The 22,352-nt window shown below is 36.4% G+C and overlaps 1 protein-coding gene across 4 annotated transcripts in view; it reads right to left on the reverse strand.

Annotated features, from left to right (window-relative positions):
* The window catches only part of DNAI7 (dynein axonemal intermediate chain 7), a 74,631-nt gene that overhangs the window by 42,158 nt on the left and 10,121 nt on the right, over window positions 1-22,352 (reverse strand). For 3 of the 4 annotated variants that reach the window (XM_043882664.1, XM_043882663.1, XM_043882661.1), the window contains 7 exons: window positions 20,176-20,260; window positions 18,450-18,541; window positions 15,666-15,767; window positions 14,465-14,602; window positions 6,562-6,708; window positions 4,021-4,124; window positions 1,273-1,582 (listed from right to left, as the gene is read on the reverse strand). In XM_043882664.1, the coding sequence (XP_043738599.1) occupies window positions 1,273-1,582; window positions 4,021-4,124; window positions 6,562-6,708; window positions 14,465-14,602; window positions 15,666-15,767; window positions 18,450-18,541; window positions 20,176-20,260 (978 nt within the window). Of the gene's footprint in view, window positions 1-1,272; window positions 1,583-4,020; window positions 4,125-6,561; window positions 6,709-14,464; window positions 14,603-15,108; window positions 15,138-15,665; window positions 15,768-18,449; window positions 18,542-20,175; window positions 20,261-22,352 lie in introns of those variants that run through there. The other variant, XM_043882665.1, reaches the window with a different exon arrangement.

Consider the following 22,352-nt stretch of genomic DNA (forward strand, 5'->3'; position numbering starts at 1 on the left):
GCTATCAGACTGCTCAAAAAACATTTCTTTAAGAGTGACCACTTTTAAAGAAGAACAAATCACTTATTTCCAACCTCTCTGAAGTATCAGCTATATATAGGTTTCTGGATTCTCCTCCTTTTACGCCTTTTTGATTTTTTCGTCATTGTTTTCACACTCTGAATACTATTCTTTGTACGACCATTGTGTCTTATATCCATATTTTACATTGCTGTAGAATCATTACAATTTTTTATTCTGGTGTAATCAAATGGCATTTTTCAATTAAATGTGTTCTTAGAATACCTAATAATACTTATTCTGATTTCTAATTTGTATTCAACTTAATTCTTAACCCTACCTGTGTTTAAAGAAAACAAACCAATAAGCCAATACAATATTTTAAGCACTTACAGGACAACCTGGTCCTTCCTAAAATCAAATTGTCCATGGCCAAACAAAAAGCTGCTCAGTTATGAGAAAGTTCTATTAAATGCTAAAGAGACAATTTATTTTACCATAATAGGTAAGTGGCTTGAAAATCCTGGAAACAGAATGAAGAGAGCAGAAACCAACTACCAAAATATGATTATTATAACATATTATTGGGCTCTCCAGGTGGCACTAGTGGTAAGGAATCCACCAGCCAATGCAGGAGACAGAGGAGACTCGGGTTCTATCTGTGGGTCAGGAAGTTCCTCTGGAGTAGGAAATGGCTACCCACTCCAGTATTCTTGCCTGGGAAATCCATAGCAGAGAAGACTGGCCAGCTACAGTCCATGGGGCCACAAAGAGTCAGACATGAATGAGTGACTGAGCACATAGCACTTAACATATTATTATATCTAAAGACGTCAATTTTTAAAATAGAAGTACAACAGTTTTAAAAAATTAGTTTTTACTTCATTAAATTCTTTTTTATAAAACCAAGACCTGAAGAAGTAACTAATCCTTCAGTTTTGTGACAGTATTTATCACAAGTTCCCTTAAGTGAATTTGAAATATAATAAATACCCACAAATTAAATTGCCTCAAAGTTTTTTGGGAATGAACCTAAAATAAAAATGAGCAATTTCTGTGCTCAACTTCAGGATGTGGAAGCAACAAGCTCAACTATAAATAGTGACTATGAATATAGAAGGCAAGGGAAAAAAACACATTCAAAACTGAGCCATTGGTTAGAAAGTGGCTTTCAGTTTCTAGCTGTTTAGGAAAAAATCTTAAGAATGCATCAAGAGAATCTAATAACACCCATTACATGAAGGAAAAAAATGTACATTTAAAGAGTCCTACCGTTTGTTCTTCGACATCACCTTGTTCCTCAGCTTTTGTTTCTTCCTCATGAACTGAGTTAGACTCATTTTCTTGTTGTTTATTCTCTTCTTGGAGATCTTTGCTGACTGCTGTTTGCACACTCTTAACTTCTTCCTTGACAAAGTCAGTTACTAAGGAAACGTGTTCTTGTGATGGTGTCAGAACGGGGCTCAGGGGTGTGACATGATCGTAGTGAGTGTGCAGGAGTCGTAGAGCAATGTCAGATGTTGCTAATATCCTTGGGATTTCAAATCCAGTTTGTGTCTCAGAGAATCTGATACTTCTGTGCCTGTTAATTAAATTAACAAAAAAGATGAGGCTCTAGGAAGTTCTATGTCTGCCGTGAATTTATACCTAAACATTATTTCCTCTTTAATTTCACCAGAGCTTTGAGTACTTGTGAATACCCTTAACTTGCTTTCTATGCAGCATTTAGACCAGGTTGCTGATGTTACTGTCTTCAAAACTGTCTCTTGGGATCCATGGCTCCATACTCTTCTCCTCCATCTCTGGGAGCTCCCTCTCTGGTTCCTTTGTACAGCCTCCTTCCTAAGCACGACTGAGCGACTGAACTGAACTGAACTTCCTAACCATCCCTTAAACGCTGATGTCACTCAGCCCTCAAACAGCCTGAGTCCTCCTTCCATCTCCTTCTACATGTTCTCCCTGGATATTATTATTTCTATGACTTCAATGAGCTCTATGTTTCCTAGGGGCAGAAGCATCCCTGAATGAACTATAAAAGGTTAAAAAAAACTCCCTTATGTATGTGTGCGCATATGTAATAAAGTTCATAAGAGTTGATTTCTAAAAAGTTAAGAACTACTGGTCTGTATGCTAATGACTTCCCCAAACATGTCTCCAAAACTTGGGCTTCCCTGATGTCTCAGTGATAAAGAATCTGTCTGCCAGTGCAGGAGATGCAACTTTGATCCCTCAGTCAGGAAGATCCCCCAGAGAAGGAAATGGAAACTCGTTCCAGTAATCTTGCCTGGGAAACCCCATGGACAGAGGAGCCTGGCAGGCTTCAGTCCATGGGGTCACAAAAGAGTTGGACACAACTTGGCGACTAAATGACAACAATGCTAATAATGTCTCCAAGTGTGTTTCCAGCTCACATTTCTCTCAATGCCTTCAGATAGTTACACTTACGAGGTCTCATAGTCTCATAGGGAACTTCAAACTCAACAAGTCCCACACTGAACTCACCACCCCAACCACCCTCTGCCCCTCTTCATCACCATCAAAGTAAAACAAAAGTTGTTCTGCCACTGCTGTTCCTTATTTTAGTAAAAGAACACCATCTAATTCTCTTTTTAAAACCTGGGTAGTTAATACAGAGCTGTTCATTTTACTTTTATTCTTTTAAAATTACACAGATTATTTTCCGCCAGAGGGCGGTCCACTGGTTAGGACGCCACGCTTTCATTGCCATGGGTGTGGGTTCAGTCCCTGGTTGGGGAAATAAGATTCTGCAAGCCACACAGTGTGACCAAAAATAAATGAATAAAAAATTTAATTAAAATTTAAACCACAGAGTATTTTGTAGCAAATAGAACTTGGAAAATATTTTGTTCCTTCCTTTTACTAGATATCAAAAATAAAGTCCAAGTTTCCCCATTCTTGTTATGACTAGCCTTTTTAGAGCTAGGACTAGAAACCTAGACCTCCTAGCTTTTATTCTGATAATTTTTCTCTAAAACTCACTGTGCCATATTAACTCAATTATTTTGAAACGTTTGAGTAAAATGGCAACCAAGTGATTATGAATTTGTCATTATCTCTATTATTCCTCAGAATGATATTACTTTGTTGAAAACATCATTTAAATATCTAAAAAGTAATAAAAATGAAGTTGTTTTTGAAAGTATTTTTTAAATTTAAATATATATTTTTAAATTTTTACAATGTTGTGTTGGCTTCTGCCATATAACAACACAAATCAGCCATAATAATACATGCATACCCACTTCCTTGTGGCTCAGCTGGTAAAGAATCTGCCTGCAATGCGGGAGACCTGGGTCTGATCCTTGGGTTAGGAAGATTCCCCTGGAGAAGGGAAAGGCTACCCACTCCAGTATTCTGGCCTGGAGAATTTCATGGACTGTATACTCCATGGGGTCACAAAGAGTCAGATACAACCGAGCGACTTTCACTTTCACTCTCCCTCCCTAGCCTCTCTCCCCTTCCCCTATTCCATCCCTCTAGGCCATCCCAGAGCACCAGACTGGGCTCCCTGTTGCTACACAGCAACTTCTCACCAGCTATCCATCTTACACCTGAAAGTGTATGTATGTTGATGCTACTTTCACAGTTCACACAAAATAAATTTTTTAAAAACTTCAGACTGTCCCGTAGGAAGCACCTATGCTTCTACTTTTTGGTGGGGAGGGAGGCTGAATGAGTGAAATAAAGAGGAAGACCCCGATATCTAGTCAGTGTATATTTATACTAGACATCCTGTTATGTATGACCTTTACGTGTATTAACATTTAATCTTCAGCCCAATCCTACTAAGTGATAAAAATAATTTCACTGTTGATATACTGAGACCTTACAAGGGTAAGTGACTAGCCTAAGATAAACAACAGGTCTCAGAATTAAACCCTAACTGGCTGACTTCCTAAGATGGGTTTTTATAAGTATGCCATGCTGAAATGCAACAAGCATCTGCTTGGTCATGTGACTCTAATGTCTTCAGACCTACAGCATCACCCATGGCAATACCTTGGATTCTTCTTGAGGTTCGCCCATATATAGAGAGTAACATTTTCATCTTGAATGACTTTTTCCATATTTCCACTGTCCAGATCTGCTAAAGTACTAGCTTGCTGTAAGAAAAAAGGAAAACATTATTAAGATTAGAGGCCTCAAAAATTATGCAATTTAGGTAAGTTATTTCATCAGCTAGGTGTTGGATTCCCTTCAATACTTAAAAAAGTAATTTGGGTAAAATAAGGTTCAATAAAAATAACAGAATTGTTTTAAATAATTCTCTAAATGATACAAATGTATTTACTCACTGAAACCTGTTTCCCCTTTTCTACTCAGTTTCTCTTAAGGTGTCTAAGGATGGTAGTTGCTCCTATATTCCCAGGTAGCTCTTGTAGATTGCTTTTAGATTACCCTTTTCAATTTTAACATTATCATGACTTCTCATTTTAACTATATATCCTAATCTTATCCTTACCTTATGCTACTGCAAAAGTTAGCCTATTCCTGAACACATCAAGTTTACAAAATAAAATATCCCTATGAGTTCTGATTTACTAGTCTAATACTCGATAATCAACATACCATTTAAGGATATTCTTTAGAATTCTTTAATAAAGACTAAAATAGATTCATGCCTCTTGCTTAAGACATTAGTTCTTTAAAAGGACTTAAATAAGCCATAGGTATTCAGCTCCTATAATGTAAAAAGTTAAAAGTACTGGGAATTGAATTTATTGCTATTTGTTTTAAAAGTAATTGTTCTGTGACTTCCCCTGGCAGTGGTTAGGACTTCACTGAAGAGGGGCACAGGTTCGATCTCTGGTGGGAGAACTAAGATCCCACAAGTCACTCAGTGTGGCATAAATAACAAAACTGTTGTAGAACTGTTCCACATTGCGTGAATTTATCCAGCTGTTCCCTCACACTTTAACTTACTCCTCTATCTCCTTTATTTTTTGTACACTGTAAGTTAGGTCAAGGTAGGTTTAATCAGATTAGACGAATGATTTTCTGCAAGAAGGCACCTAGTGGGAAGTTGTGTTCTTTACATTGCATCCTATCAGGAGGCACATGATGTCCTACTGTTAACAATGTGGACTTGATTGCTGAGTTCAGGTGGTGACTACCCATATCTTCCCGTTGCAAAGTACATTTATCCTAGTCAGTAAGTAATCTGTAGTCAAATACTTTGGCATTATGAGAATGACATGCTCCTAAACTTTTCACCTAATTACTGAGGTAGCGGTTAATTATCTATCAGTTATTACACTGGGGATTGAAAAATGGTGATTATCTTCCTGACCATTCCTTCCACATTCATCAGATGGTATTCTATAAAGAATTGTTCTCTCTACCCCCACCTCACTTTCCCTCTTCCTTTCTGGGGTATCAGTGTAGACTCAAGAATTTTTATTTTAATCAATGTGTTTTAATAAATTATAGTCATTGTTCTTTCTGATATTCAAATTATCCCCAACTTGACCACTGGGAGCTTTTTTAAGCTAGTCTTGTCCCTCTACCTATGGCTCCATCAGTCTTTGAGCATTTACTTGCTTTCTAGCACAAGATAATGCAAAAACTCATCCTGCAATAACAATCTCATCTTTCAAATTCCCTGCCCCAAGCTTGAATCAGCTATTTACCCCAATTAGAACTTATTCCTCTTCATGGAATAAAGAGAAATCTGGTTCATACTGATATTTCCATTACAAATTTAACATTATAGTGTTTTTTCTAATCTTCTCTTCTATATAACATATCTTTTTTTTCTGTTAAAATAAAAATCTTGATCACTAATAACACATTTCCTTACTGGCTTTTTTCTTGCAATATAAATAAAATAGTTGCAAAATTTTAATATGAATATTACTGCTAAGAATAACTTAACAATAATAAGCCTTCTTTGCAGTTCTTTTTGTAATTAGAACACATTCTACCAAGTCTATAAAGGTCACTGTGTTCTAGACCAGAAGAAAAAAGAAACCAAGACACAAAATAGCCAAAAGCAAGGTATGATCTTATACTGTTTTCTGATTTAAAAAAACAAAGCCAAACAAAAACTATAGGAGATATTCATGGAATATTAGGGAAAATTCAAATATGGACTGGATATTAGAATATACTATGGAATTATTATTAACTTTCATAGATATAATAATAATGGCTCTATAATTAGTTGAATATTACCATTAGTGCTAAGATATTTGGGAAAAATAGAGTGACTACCAATAATTGTAATCTTGTGTCAACTGATTCATCTAGAGTGAATATCTAACATACAAGGCTTTGTGAATTTATTTTCATAATGGCCCTAGTAAACTTTAGCAAGTATAAGAGAAAATATCTAGAATTTAGCTATATTGATAATGTTTTATTTCTTTAAGAGTAAAATATTCACAGTTGATAAATACATTGTGCCTTAAATTATTCTGACTTTTCCTTAGCCTTTTAAATCTTCAAAAAAATGATATTGGATTTTAAAAATTATATAATATAAAATCTTAACACTTAGAAAAGATATTAATAACATAGAAAGCAAAACATCACACTTACTCTGAGAAGTATTTCTGTGGCTCTGTTAAACTTAAGATGAAGGAGCTCCTGCAGTTCTAGAATTGATCCTTGGTACTGGATTATATTTTTCCTTTGCAAATCATATGGTGGAGTTTCCAACAAAATTAACTTCAATTTCTCAATTAACTATAAAGTAAAAGTAAAAATATAAAGCAAAAATTTACCATAAAAGTAATCTTCTGATAAACAAAGGAAAAAGTGAAATATGGGATGTTTTTACCACTTTTGAATTGAGGAAGATATCACCAGTAAAACATATAAAAATAGTTTCCGGTATTTATTCTATTAGAAAAGGTCATGGGAAAATAAAATATTTCCTCCCAAAACTCCACTATAAGAATCCTCAACTATGTAATGAGCTGTCCTTAGCTGTCATTAGCAAGCTGATTGCCCAGGACTGTGGAACAACAGAAACAATAACAATATGGTAACAACGAGGAGAAGAGTGAGCAGAAATGGAAGAGGAGAATCACTAATATCTACTGAATACTTACTATGTGCCAAGACCTGTGTTCCAAATGCTTCATACGTTTTAATCCATTTAATTCTCATCGTAAGTTTATGGGTAGATACTGTTCATTGTGCCTATTTTGTAGATCAGGAAACTGAAGCAACCTAGTTCCACCAGTGAGGAGCTTTAGATGCCACTCCATCCTATCAAGTGAAAGGCTGAACAGACTAAAAACACCAACAACTTCTTTATGGATCAGAAAGCAGGAGGAGGGGGAAAGGAAGCATTTTGAAATACACAAGAGCATTCTGTTCTTCTTAACAAGGCTTGATCTCAGGGAAAATTAACAACAAGCCTGACCTGCTGGAATTTTTTTTTCAATTAATTTATTTTAATTGGAGGCTAATTACTTTACAATATTGTGGTAGTTTTTGCCATACACTGACCTGAATCAGCCATGGGTGTACATGTGTGCCACCATCCTGAAACCCCCTCTCACCTCCCTCCCCACCCCATCCCTTTGGGTTGTCCCAGAGCACCAGCTTTGGGTGCCCTGCTTCATGCACTGAATTTACACTGGTCATCTATTTTACATGTGGTAATATACATGTTTCAATGCTATTCTCTCATATTGTCCCACTCTTGCCTTCTCCCACATAGTTCAAGAATCTATTCTTTACTTCTGTGTCTCTTTTAGGGTCTTGCATATAGGGTCATTGTTACTGTCTTTCGAAATTCCACATATATGCATTAATATACCGTATCGGTGTTTCTCTTTCTGGCTTACTTCACTGTGTATAATAGGATCCAGTTTCATCCACCTCATTAGAACTGACTCAAATGTGTTCTTTTTTATAGCTGAGTAATATTCCATTGTGTATATGTACCACAGCCTTCTTATCCATTCATCTGTTGATGGGCATCTAGGTTGCTTCCATGTCCTGGCTATTATAAACAGTGCTGCAATGAACACTGGGGTACATGTGTCTCTTTCAATTCTAGTTTCCTTGGTGCATATGCCAGCGGTGGGATTGCTGGGTCATATGGCAGTTATATTTCCAGTTTTTTAAGGAATCTCCACACTGTTCTCCATAGTGGCTGTACTAGTTTGCATTCCCAACAACAGTGGAAGAGGGTTCCCTTTTCTCCACATCCTCTCCAGCCATTTGTAGACTTTTTGATGGCAGCCATTCTGACTGGCATGAGATGGTACCTCATTGTGGTTTTGATTTTCATTTCTCTGATAATGAGTGATATTGAGCATCTTTGCAAGTGTTTGTTAGCCATCTGTATGTCTTCTTTGGAGAAATGTCTGTTCAGTTCTTTGGAGCATATTTTGATTGGGTCGTTTATTTTTCTGGTATTGAGCCGCATGAGTTGCTTATATATTTTGGAGATTCATTCTTTGTCAGTTGCTTCATTTGCTATTATTTTCTCTCATTCTGATGGCTGCCTTTTCACCTTGCTTATAGTTTCCTTCATTGTGCAAGAGCTTTTAAGTTTAATTAGGTCTCATTTGTTTATTTTTGTTTTCATTTCCATTCCTCTGGGAGGTAGATCATAGAGGATATTGCTGTGATTTATGTCAAAGAGTGTTCTGCCTATGTTTTCCTCTAAGAGTTTTATGGTTTTGGTCTTACATTTAGACCTTTAATCCATTTTGAGTTTACTTTTGTGTATGGTGTTAGAAAGTGTTCTAGTTTCATTCTTTTTCAGGCGGTTGACCAGTTTTCCCAGCATCACTTGTTATTTGAAATTGTCTTTTCTCCATTGTACATTTTTGCCCCCTTTGTCAAAGATAAGGTGTCCAAAGGGGTGTGGATTTATCTCTGGGCTTTCTATTTTGTCCCACTGATCTATATTTTTGTCTTTGTGCCAGTATCATACTGTCTTGATGACTGTAGCTTTGTAGTATAGTCTGAAGTCAGGCAGGTTGATTCCTCCAGTTCCATGCTTCTTTCTCAAGATTGCTTTGGTTGTTTGAGATTTTTTGTGTTTCCATATGAATTTTGAAACTCTTTGTTTTAGTTCTGTGAAAAATACCATTGGTAGCTTGATAGGGATTGTGCTGAATCTATAGATTGCTTTGGGTAGTATACTCATTTTCATTATACTGATTCTTCCAATCCATGAACACAGTATATTTCTTCATCTATTTGTGTCATCTTTGATTTCCTTCATCAGTGTTTTATAGTTTTCTATATATAGGTCTTTTGTTTCTTTAGGTAAATTTATTTCTAAGTATTTTATTCTTTTCATTGCAGTGGTGAATGGGATTGTTTCTTTAATTTCTCTGTTTTCTCACTGTAAATGTATAGGAATGCAAGGGATTTCTGTGTATTAATTTCATACCCTGCAACTTTACTATATTCATTGATTAGCTTCAGTGATTTTCTGGTGGTATCATTAGGGTTCTTTATATAGAGGATCATGTCATTTGCAAACAGAGTTTTACTTCTTTTCCAATCTGAATTCCTTTTATTTGTTTTTCTTCTCTGACTTCTGTGGCTAGGACTTCCAAAACTATGTTGACTAGTGGTGATGAGAGTGGGCACCCTTGTCTTGTTCCTGATTTTAGAAGAAATGCTTTCAATTTTTTGCCATTGAGGATAATGTTTGTTGTGAGTTTGTCATATATGGCTTTTATTATGTTGAGATATGTTCCTTCCATGCCTGCTTTCTGGAGAGTTTTGATCATAAATGGGTGTTGAATTTTGTCAAAGGCTTTCTCTGCATCTATTAAGATAATCATATGGTTTTTATCTTTCAATTTGTTAATGTGGTGTATCACATTCATTGATTTGTGAATATTGAAGAATCCTTGCATCACTGGGATAAAGCCCACTTGGTCATGATGTATTATCTTTTTAGTATGTTGTTGGATTCTGTTTCCTAGAATTTTGTTGAGGATCTTTGCATCTGTGTTCATCAGTGATATTGGTCTGTAGTTTACCTTTTTTGTGGCATCTTTGTCTGGTTTTGGTATTAAGGTGATGGTGGCCTCATAGAATGAGTTTGGGAGTTTGCCTTCCTCTGCAATTTTCTGGAAGAGTTTGAGTAGAATAGGTGTTAGCTCTTCTCTGAATTTTTGGTAGAATTCACCTGTGAAGCTATCTGGTCCTGGGCTTTTGTTTGTTGTAAGATTTTTTATTATAGCTTCAATTAACTTGTTTGTGATGGGTCTGTTAAGATTCTCTATTTCTTCCTGGTTCAGTTTTGGAAGGTTATGCTTTTCTAAGAATTTGTCCATTTCGTCCAAGTTGTCCATTTTATTGGCATATAATTGCTCATAGTAGTCTCTTTTGATCTTTTGTATTTCTGTGTTGTCATTTCTTCATTTTGATTTCTAATTTTATTGATTTGATTCTTCTCCCTTTTTTTCTTTATTTCTGCTCTGATTTTTCAGAGCCTAACTCACCCAGGAGAAAGGAAAAATTCAACTGCAATAGGCTTTAGTCATTCCCTCTCACCTAAGAGAGGACAGGAAAAGTTAAAAATACTTGTGGATTCATTGTCCAGAGACATAGGATTACTTAAAGACTGAGGCCTAATCACAAGACTACAGAACTCTTCCTTCCCACCTCACCACCACATTACACAAGGCTTATTTACAACAGTTCTTTTTACCCAGAACATCATATCTGGCTATCAAGAAAAAAGTACAAGGTATACCAAAAGGCAAAAACCACAATTTGAAAAGATAAAGCAAGCATCAGAACCAGACATGGTAGAACCAGACAGACATGGTAAGATTTGATGATCAGAACAGGAACTTAAAACACCTGTGGTTAATGTGCTATGGGTTCTAATGGATAAAGTAGACAGCATGCAAGAATTAGATGGGTGATGTAAAACTGAAAGATGGAAATCCCAAGAAAGGACCAAAAAGAAATGCTAGAGGTCATTTCAACAGAAACAAAGAATACCTTTGATGGGCTTATTCCTCTACTGGACACAGCTGAGGAACGTATCTCTGAGAGTATTTATCAATAGAATCCTCGAAAACCAAAAAGCGAAGAGAACAAAGACTGAAAAAAGCCAGAACAGAATAACCAAGGACTTTGGAACAACTTAAAATAAATGTGGCACACACATAATGGAAATACCAGAAGGAAAAGAAGGAAAGAAACAGAAGAAATATTTGAAATAAAAATGGCTGAGAATTTCCCTCAAACTAATGTCAGACACCAAACCACAGACTGAAGAGTCTCAGAGAATACCAAGCAAGATAAATGCCCCAGAAACCTATTTATGCATGTTATTTTCAAAGGACAGAAAATAAAAAATAAAGAAAAATTCCTGAAAGCAGCCCAAGGGAAAAAAACACCTTACCTTGAGAAGAACAAAGTTAAGAATTATATCCAACTTCTCAGAAATCACACAAGCAAGTAGACAGATATTCAGTGTTGGGAAAAATTAAGGCACAGTATGATCAAGGAACAACAAATAAGTAGCAGAATTTAATTTTTTTTCCTGCAGAAGACAGCACCAGCTTTATTTTAGGAAATAATCACATGCAATGGATAGGATTTTTTTACTCTAATCAGAATGACCTTTTGATGTGCTGTGAAGCATGAAAGCAATGACTGGGTAAACTCAGCTGAAAAGCAGTACAGCATATGAAGAATAAAAGAGTAGAATTTAATTCTGAACATGGACATAGATAATATATAGAAAATTTCTAAAGTAAGAGAGAGAGCATAGTCGTGCTGGGTAGTGTGGGCTCAAGCCAGAAATCTGGGCTTCATCTTCACCCTCTTACCAGTGGCATGATCTGGGACAAGTTATTTAACATCTGAGTCTCACTTTCTTCATTTGAAAAATGGGGATGATGGTGCCTACCTCACAGGGTTATTGGAGTTACTTCGCAGCAGCAACATGAGTAACCTGAACCAGGCTACGAATGTCTGCCATAGTAAGGGTTGCATAAGAATCTGTCATACAAATAAATTTGATAATTTGGAACTTGATGTTTACCATGGGATAGAGATCAGTTGCATCCTACTCTTTGCAACCCCATGGCCTGTAGCCCATCAGGCCCCTGTATCCACGGAATTCTCCAGGCAAGAATACTGGAATGGGTTGCCATTTCCTACTCCAGGAGATCTTCCTGACCCAGGGATCAAACCCACGTCTCTTGAGTCTCCTGTATTGGCAGGTGCATTCTTTACCACTGAGCCACTTGGGAAGCCCAACCATGGGATTACTGCTATCCAGTTCTTTCCATTCATCTTGTGACTTCTTGCTTTAGTTTCCTGCTGTTATTGATTACTCTCCTTGTCTGTCTCCTATTTTGTTTTACTTATCCTTTTCTCATCTTCCCTACTATTTATTATTTCTGCTTCTATACCCCACATTCGTAACAGGAAGATGTTATATCCAGCTCATCACTGGTGAACTCTAGTACTACTTCCTGTTGCCTCTGCTATTTAAAGAGCAGCAGATTCCTGGACCAGCATCATGTCATGGCAGCCTCACTGGGAGAGAGGATATGAAAGAACACTGTGTGAGGACTCTATTAGCATCCAAACCCCTCATGGGAGGCTCTTTGGAATCTTTGGAAAGGCAGAGTAAGGCTCATCTGAGGTCTCGTAGGGGACCATAAACAAGTCACTATTTGTTTCTTCATGTATAAAATGAATCTCATAAGCTTGTTTTCCAGATTAAATTAGGCAAACATATTATGACCTTAACAGTCTGGAGTTATTCTACTTTATAGGCACATGGAAAAGTAAACCACAGTGACAAGAACTGTAACATGGTAAGGAAATGAAACAAAAAGCATTAGAGGATAAAAGGACCAAGAGGAGTGAATTCTTTCTGTTGGTGTTGTTCAGTTGCTAAGTCATGTTCAACTCTTTGCAACTCCATGGACTGTAGCACGCCAGGCTCCTCAGTCCCTCACTATCTCCCAGAGTTTGCTCAAATTCATGTCCATTGAGTCAGTGAAACTACCTAACCATTTCATCCTCTGCCATCCTCTTCTCCTTTTGCCTTTAATCTTTCCTAGCATCAGGGTCTTTTCCAGTGAGTCAGCTCTTCGTATCAGGTAGCCAAAGTTTCCATTGTTACATTGGTGTATCTAAGTGTGGATTCCTTTCTGTTTATCCTAACTTGGGATTTGTTGGGTTTCTGAGGATTCTGGGAAATTTTCAGCCTAATGAATATTGTCTCTTCCTTATTCTACATCTCCTTCTGGTACTCCTTTAGTCCTTTTTGCTCCATCATACATGTCTGTTAACTACTCCTTGATAATTTTTCATCTCTTCACTGTGCTGTATTCTGATAAATTCTTCCAATCTAACTACTGACTCACTCATTATTAAGAATTCTTGGTAGAGACATTATTGTTTTGCCTTCATTACGCTAAATATGAGCCAATCAAGTGCATATCATCACCCTTTGCAGTGTAGGTTTTCATCTATTATCCACATTACCTTTCTGAGGCTCCCAGCCATAAAAGGGTCTCTGATAATACTTGCTACCTTGCTTGTACCTTAGGCTTGCCTCCTGATGCTCCTTTAAACCAATGCAAAGCCACAAAAGAGGAACAAATAGACACTTTTTGGGAAGCCACTGACTTTGACACTTGCCCATTTTTCTGAATTGTCTTATGGACTCCAAGATTTTTCCTTTACTTTCCTTTGAGCTAGGCAATGGATTTAAATGTCACAACTTTTTTTCCTGGCATTTTTAAGTGCATGGTAAAGTGGTAGTGCCTCAGGTTAACCTATCCATCCTATTTGCAGAAATAGAAAGTAGGATATTCTTATTCATCTGTGTACTTTTAGTGCTTAAAAGAGGTGCTTGGCTTATAGTTAACATTAAAAAAAAATATGTGTAATGAATCACTGAAGCGTGGATAATTCTGGCTGAAGATAAAATCATACACTTCTACACTGTTACCTACATAAATGGATGCAACTTGATTTTTTTCTGGAATTGGATACACTTACAGTTAATGTTACAGTTTTGGACTTCCCTGGTAGCTCAGAAGGTAAAGCGTCTGCCTACAATGTGGGAGACCCAGGTTCGATCCCTGGGTCGGGAAGATCCCCTGGAAAAGGAAATGGCAACCCACTCCAGTACTCTTGCCTGGAAAATCCCATGGATGGAGGAGCGTAGTAGGCTACAGTCCGTGGGGTGGAAAAGGGTCCGACACAACTGAGCAACATCACTTTCACTTCCACTTTTCACAGTTAATGTTTCAGAATTGTTAGGCTGATCTTACCTAAGGTGGTGAGAGGTTTTGAGGAGTGGTAAAAATAAAAAATAAAATAAAAAGATGAGCAAATATTTTTCTTCTTAACCAAGAAAGTAGTAGTGTTACTAACTGACAAATACAATAATTTATTTCTATTTTTGGAATCAATATCAGGCTATTTATAATTTACATAATTTAAAATCACAGAATAATGCTTAAATACTTACATTTAGCACTAGTTTACTCTTCTCAATCACTTCCTCTAAAGTTTCATTGGTTTCCTCTTTCCACAAGGTAATAAAAGTATTCATTTCTTGGGCTATTGAAGGATCAGGACTCCCATCACATTGAATGTAGTGTTTCCACTGTGGAACAAAAATGCTTGCAAGTTCTCACTGATGAAAATTCAACCAAAGATTAAATTACTTCTTTTTCAATATATGAACTCTTATAAACTAGTTTTCCAATTCTGGTGAAAAACATATTATGATTTTAGTTACTTGAAGATGTCTCTAAAATACCCAAATATCTCTTCATCAATATAACTTATAAGCTTCAATAATTCAAATAAATATAAATTATATCTATTGTCACATTTTACTTTTAAAACAGTGTTTATGAGATGATTTTGTTTTGCTTTCCTCACTAATCACATAGCTTCTGTCTTTACACAAGTTTAACATCTGGGTTAATTTATATTTCTCAAATTATTACTAATTATTAATTGCCATGTCATTTTAGTATGTCATTCCATTCATTGTGTAGTCTATGCAAACTCTACATTTGTAATCGCATTGTTTGTGTGTGTGTGTGTGTGTGTGACTTATTCAGTCGTGTATGACTCTTTGCGACCCCATGGACTGAAGCTCACCAGGCTCCTCTGTCTGTGGAATTCTCCAGGCAAAAATACTGGAGTGGGTTGTCATTTCCTTTTCCAAGGGATCTTCCTGACCCAAGGATTGAACCTGGGTCTCCCACATTGCAGGCAGATTCTCTACCATCTGAACCACCAGAGAAGCCCAATCATATTGTGATTACAATTTTTTTGCTTTAAGTTATACTATAATCTTTGCCATATTATTACAGTTTTTCCTTTTTAACCATTGATATTGTTTCCAAAGCTGCACTGTTTTGAACAACACTCACTGGCCTCAGGGTCAAACTTTTTATATTTTAATTTAGGATAATTTCCTCAATATAAATTCCCCCAAATTAAATCAAAGGATATAAAAATGTCAAGGATCTTATTGACAAATAGATTTCTAAAAAGCTATATGAATTTAATTTGCTACAAGCAAATGAGAGAGATTTGTCAGATTAACTTTTTTACAGACACATTTAAAGTTTCCTGTTATTAAGATGGATATAGGATTATAACTCCCTCTTATGGTATAAAAGTGTTAGCTAAAAAAATAAAATCAGTCTTACCTGGGAAAGGAATCTATCATCTCGTTTCAATTTCTCTGCTTCAGGAAAACACGCTTCTAATAAATAAAGTTCTTCAAGCTCTTCATTTCTCCTTTCTAGATCCTGTTTCATGGGGATAGATACATTGATCTTTTTTAATTTCAGCTTTGTATTTTGTAAGTGTGTGTGTGTGTGTGTGTGTGCGTGTTAGCTGCTTAGTCGTGTCCGACTCTTTGCAACCCCAGAGACCGCAGCCCACCAGGCCCCTCTGTCCATGGGATTCTCCAGGCAAGAACACTGGAGTGGGTTGCCATTTCCTACTCCAAAAGGAACTAAAGAAAGAAAGAAAGTGAAGTTGCTCAGTCGTGTCCGACTCTTTGCTACTCCATGGACTGTAGCCTACCAGGCTCCTCCATCCATGGAATTTTCCAGGCAAGAGTACTAGAGTGGGTTGCCATTCTTTTGTAAGTAGCATCTAAAATTTACTGGACAAATATTTAATTTCAAGATGAACACTACAGTTAGTTTAAATGTAACTAATATTTCTAAAAGGTTTCATCTGAAACAGTGGTGTACATAGTGCGATATGCAGCTACCAGGTGATTCCTCCAAATTCTTTCGGGATCAGTGAGGTCAAATCTATTTTAATGAAAATACTACGAATTTATTTGCTCTTTTTACAGGGTACACATTTGCAAGATGGTGTAAAATTGCTGGCACCTTTGTACAAATAAAGGCACAAGCTTTATTAGTGGTCATATTCTTCAGGGGAGAGGGGTGATAAGTAGCCAGGTTCACATAAGAATGACCTGATGAAGAAGTAAAAATTATTAGTTGTATTAAATGTAAAAACTTAAGTATATGTCTTTTGATATTCTGTGTGGTAAGATGGGAAGAATGCATAGAGCACTTTTGCTGCACATCAAAGAACAATGCTATCTTGAGAAATAAACATCTGTGCAACTGTTTGAGTACTTTGGCAGACCTTCTGTCAGAAATGAATGAACTGACCATGTCACTTTCAGGAAACACTGCTGCCCTTGATAAAATTCAAGCTTTCAAATAAAAGTTTGAATTTTAGAAAACTTGTATCCACTACTAGGGAGCCTGACAGTTTCCCAATCCTTAAAACCTTTTCCTGTTTGACTGGAGTTGACACTAATGCATGTGATCTTTTTGATAATGAATTACAAGAATACATCAACATTTGGAAGCAAATAATTCAGTGAACCATTTTCTTCCAAGCTATCAAGTCTTGATGTTGCAAAATCATGTGTCAATAGAAGATCTATTCAGAGTATAAAAATAGATCAACATTTTAGTGTAGTAGAGTACATAAAGTTCATTAATTTGGTTTCAGATTCCACATTAAGATGCTACCACCTATTGAGTTTCAGTATAGTATCAAGGCAAGAATCCACAATTATCTGAAAGGCTGTTGCAATATTTCTCTTTTTTCCAACTATCTGTATGAGGCCAAATTTTCCTTCTTTATATTTACTTCAATCGAAACAACACACACTGTAACAGATGGATAATGAATAATGAAGTAGGGAGGAGATCCAGGAGGGCTTCCCAGGTGGCACTAGTGGTAAAGAACCTGCCTGCCAACGCAGGTTAGACGTAAGGGATTCAGGTTAGATCCCTGGGTCGGGAAGATCTCTTGGAGGAAGGCATGGCAACCCACTCCAGTATTCTTGCCTAGAGAAATCTCATGGACAGAGGAGTCTGACAGGCTGCAGTCTACAGGGTTGCAGAGTCAGACATGACTGAAGTGACTCAACATACATATGAGATCCAGTTGTCTTTTGTTAAGTCAGACATTAAAAGGGCTTTAAGAGATATAAACAATGCCACTCATTTCCCTAATTTAAATATACATTTATGTGGTAACGGATGTTAACTAGACTTATTGTGGGACCATTTCACAATACATACAACTATTGAATCATTATGTCATACATTTGAAACTAATATAATTTTATACCTGAATAAATATCGCAATTGCTTTTTTCTTTAAGTATGTTTAATGTGTTTACTTTTTAATTCATGTTTACATTTAACAATGTCTAATCTCTATTAATACAATAAATATTTTGAAATTTCTGTTTTAATTTCTTTTTTTTAGCAAAAAGTTGTTTTAATTTCTAATATGATAAATATTGATATATATAAACCATCTAAACAAAAACTTCTTGGGGATCTTCACTTTTTAATAGTAATGAGGCTTTGTCCTGAGATTAAAAGGTCTCAGAACTACTGATCCAATAATGAAGAAACCTGGTGAAAAAGAGAAGTGAAATTTTTAAAGAAGAGGTAGAATTTGAACATTTTTTGGTCCCTATTTAATTATCTATAAGATAGATTGAGAATAATAACTTAATGGTTATAAGCATGAGCTCTGAAGCAAGACTACTTTTGTCTAAGTTTTGGCTATGAAATTTATTAGCTGCTTAATCTCTCCATATTCCCCAATTTCCTCATCTGTGAAATGTGGGTAATAATTTACCCACCATAACTTTATGGTAGGATCAAATGAGTTAAACTAGTTCATACAGTCCTAAATATCATGGGTATCTATGGAAGAGAATGATATTAAGTGGCCAAATAGATCTGATTGCTGTTGTTTTAGTTAATAAGTCATGTCTGACTTTTTGTGATCCAATGGACTGTAGCCCACCAGGCTACTCTGTCCATGGGATCTCCCAGGCAAGAATACCAGAATGGGTTGCATTTTCTTCTCCAAAATAGATCTGACAGCCACACAGTTTGTCTTCAGTAATAATGTCATTAAAGTTTACTTACTTTTGCTTCCAGTTTTTGCAATTTTTCATTCTCAATTCGTTGTATTTCAAGTCTTTCCATTTCTTCTTTTTCATATTTCACACGTGCCTCCTCTAAAGAGCAACAGAAAGAGAATTTTTTAGTCTGTTTTTAAGCACTTAAAGTGATTTCAAATATTTAAGATACAGTGGTGGTAGAATACTAGATATAAATCACAACCTTTATCATGTGGTAGAAATAAAATTGCCAGATTTCTTTCAAAAAAACAACATGACTCTCAAAATTTCTGGCCCACAATTATATTTCTCTTCTCCAAAAAGTTTATAGCAATCTAATAATGATTTTAGTAAATGAAAAGCGACAGATGTATCATGGATAATTAAGAAGAGGTAAAATCTTCAGATTTCCATAATCTCGTGACATCCACACCATCAGAAGTAACTACCTAAATTTTCTCTTGCTTTCACTGTTAAAAAATAAAATATGAAATATATGTTAAAGAATAACAGTTTAACCCAAAATAATAAAACATTCCCCAAGCAGTAGGTCCTGATACTGTATTCTTATCATAAGTCACCTAAAGGATTTATATGATTATTAATAAAAAAATCAACTTGGAAACTAATGTGCTGGTGGTGCTCAGTTGCTAAGTCATGTCTGACTCTGCGATCTCATGGACTGTAACCCCATCAGGCTCCTCGGTCCATGGGATTTTCCAGGCAAAAATACTGGAGTGGGTTGCCATTTCTTCCTCCAGGGGATCTCAAACCTGCATCTCCTGCATTGGTAGGCAGATTCCTTACCACTGAGCCACGTGGGAAGCTAAGGACAGACATTTAAAACCCAAGTATGAATCAACTGATGTTCTTCATGTTAAAAGCTACAACTATCTGAACTATTCAGATTTTTAAAGTCACTATTCGGTATTTTAAATAACCAAATTTTTATTAATTTCTACCTGACATTCTTTAACAAATGAAAATCCTCTTTAAACTTGACAAATAGATATTATTACACTGTAAGAACCTAGGCTGCTCTATGTTTCTTGGTAGTATATATTTCCCATATTTAAGAATTCTTACTGCACAATCAGCACCAAAGCTCTCAATTTAATCAGTAAGTAATGATACAAGCACTTCAAGATAGGATTGCCATATTTAGCAAATAAAAATTATAGGATGCTCAGATGAATTTGAATTTCAGATAAATAATGGACTATTTTTTTTTTTTTGCTTCAAGTATATCCTAAATATTGCTGGCTAAATTATCCCAAATTATCCATTGTTTATCTGAAATTCAAATTTAACTGGGCATCCTGTATTTTATCTGCAACTCTCCTTCAAGATATATCTGAAAGCAATTGGTGGGTATGCTGTAAAAAATAAACAGCTACTATAAAACACTGTTGTTTAGTTGCTAAGTTGTGTCTGACTCGTTTGTGACTCCATGGACTGTAGTCCACCAGGCTCCTCTGGTCCATGAGATTTCCCAGGTAAGAATACTGGAGTGGGTTGCCATTTCCTTCTTCAGGTGATCTTTCCGACCCAGGGATCAAACCTGCGTCCTCTGCATTGCAGGAGGATACTTTACCACTGAACTACCAGGGAAGCCCATTGTAAAACATTAAATTCAAAAAATCAAAAATTTCGAAAACTGTCTTTAAAAAGTATTGACTGGGTAACAGAAATGCCAACCTATTGTTAGCATTACCTGCATATGAAAATAGTTATCACTGTGTGTTTTATACCTTCCTCTTTTTGTCGTTTCTCTTCTTCCTCTTGTAACTGCCTCAACCGGTCAGCTTTGGTGATTTTCTTTTTCTTACTGCCAGACTTAACAAAGGTTACAACTGTTAAAAAGGTTAACATGTACACAAACTACTTAAAAGCACTTTTACTTCTATGAATCTAGTCCTCTATTTATTCAAATAAGACTGGCTATTAAGTGCAAAGCCTTGACTCAGGGCCTTAAGAACAAAATACAGAAACAGTAGGAAAATTAGCATATAAATTATTCAAAGGAAAAATTGACATTGACAAGTATATACCATTTAATTCTATCATTCCCAGGTTTCACATCTTTTAAGTGGTGTTAAATAAAATTTCACTTCATCTTTGTAAGGATTAAACTAAAATATATGTAAAAATATATTTAACACTGCCACATGTCTATAAAAATTAATTTTTTTATGACTAACAGACATAAAGAGTTATTTTGCAAGTCTGGAGTAAGGAGAAATTATTTCCAAAAGCTGGGATCAAGTAAAATTTGTATAGAACAGCTAGCCTGTAAGTCTGTGCCCCAAGGATTTTAATACTTAGATATGAAGGGAAGATACCCCCAGGAAGGGAAATGCAGGCATAAGCTATAGAGTTGGGAGAGGACTGGAATGGCCCTGGGAAGACTGCAAGAAGAGGATACAATGGACTCACGACTGGAAAAGAAGGCGAGAGCCTAAGCCATGGACATTGGACATTATTCTAAAAGAACTGGAAACCCCCAAAAAGTTTTTGAGAAGATATGTGGCTATTATCTTGAAAACTAACCTGGTGTTGTGGGGGGGGGGGAAATAATTATAAAGATACCATCATTTTGGTGACTATTAATAATTTATAAAGTCATGATACTGGAAATGCAGATGGAGGATGGATCCAATAAATATTGTATAAGGTAACTTATTTGATAATGATTAAAGCTGGAAGCAAGAAGAGGAAAGGAGTCAGAGAAGACTCAGAAAGGAAGAACAGTAGTCCAGAAGATGCAAATTAGAAAGAGGAACTGCTTAGAGAAATTTATATACAATTAGTATAACATGCTGGTGGAGCATCCAGGCAAGGCTTGCAGGCATTGAAACTGAAGAACTGATGTGCAGCAAAGAGATGAGGATTATAGAAAACAGATTTGAGAACTACCTTGGTGATGACCCCCTCCCCTCCATTTTCCCTATAGGAGAGTATAGAAAGAGAAGAGCACCATCTAAATTTAGAAATCAATTGTGTGGCTAATTCTTGGGATATACAGACTCTTGGATGACCACCTTCTCTTTTTGACTCACCAACTGCAGAATGCACCATCGGAATCTCCAATCCACTAACCCTGTCACTTTTCCACCATTCATCAGTCCCCTCTTCCCATACAGTCACTTCTTACCCCATTTAGATTTCACAGTTCATCACCATTATCACTAACATGTATCTCCACCTCCCCTACATTCTTCTCCCTCTGAGAAGTTCAGTTGGCAAAATCCTAGTTCTAGTTAAACTCAACTCTTCATTTATTCTGTGCTAGCCACAGGGGCAGCTGAACCTTACCAGAGAAAAATACATGAGTTCATTTGTGAGCACAAATTTTAAACAGGCTCTAAGCACCATCCAGTATACCTACTACTATTTCATTCTCCTCACTCTTCAAACTCCCAAACTCCTCTTCTCTTTCCTACTCTTAAGTATTGACCTTACCTCTTAACATCACTAGAAACCTTAAGAGTGTAAGAGTGTTAGCTGCTCAGTCGTGTCCGACTCTTTGCGATCCCATGGACTGTAGCCCACCAGACTCCTCTGTTCATGGAATTCTCCAGGCAAGAATATCGGAGTGCCCTTCTCCAGGGGATATTCCCAAACCAGAGATTGAATCTGGGTTTCCGGCGTTGCAGGCAGATTCTTTACCATCTGAGCCAGCTGGGAAGCCCAACTTTAAGAATACATACCAAATTTTTGAACCTACCTCTATCTTGGCTTTCCTTCCTGTTATCCGTGGATGGACTGTATGTACCTTTTGCTACTGAAGGCTGAATCTCCCACTTTTACACTGGATCCTATCCCTTACTATCTATTTAAGATTTGGCTCCTGTAATTAACAGCTCTCAATTTTGTCCACCTCTTTGCAACCCCATGGACTGTACAGGCCAGAATATCGGAGTGGGTA

Source organism: Cervus elaphus, chromosome 22 (genome assembly GCF_910594005.1).
Source record: "Cervus elaphus chromosome 22, mCerEla1.1, whole genome shotgun sequence".
Lineage (NCBI taxonomy): Eukaryota > Metazoa > Chordata > Mammalia > Artiodactyla > Cervidae > Cervus > Cervus elaphus.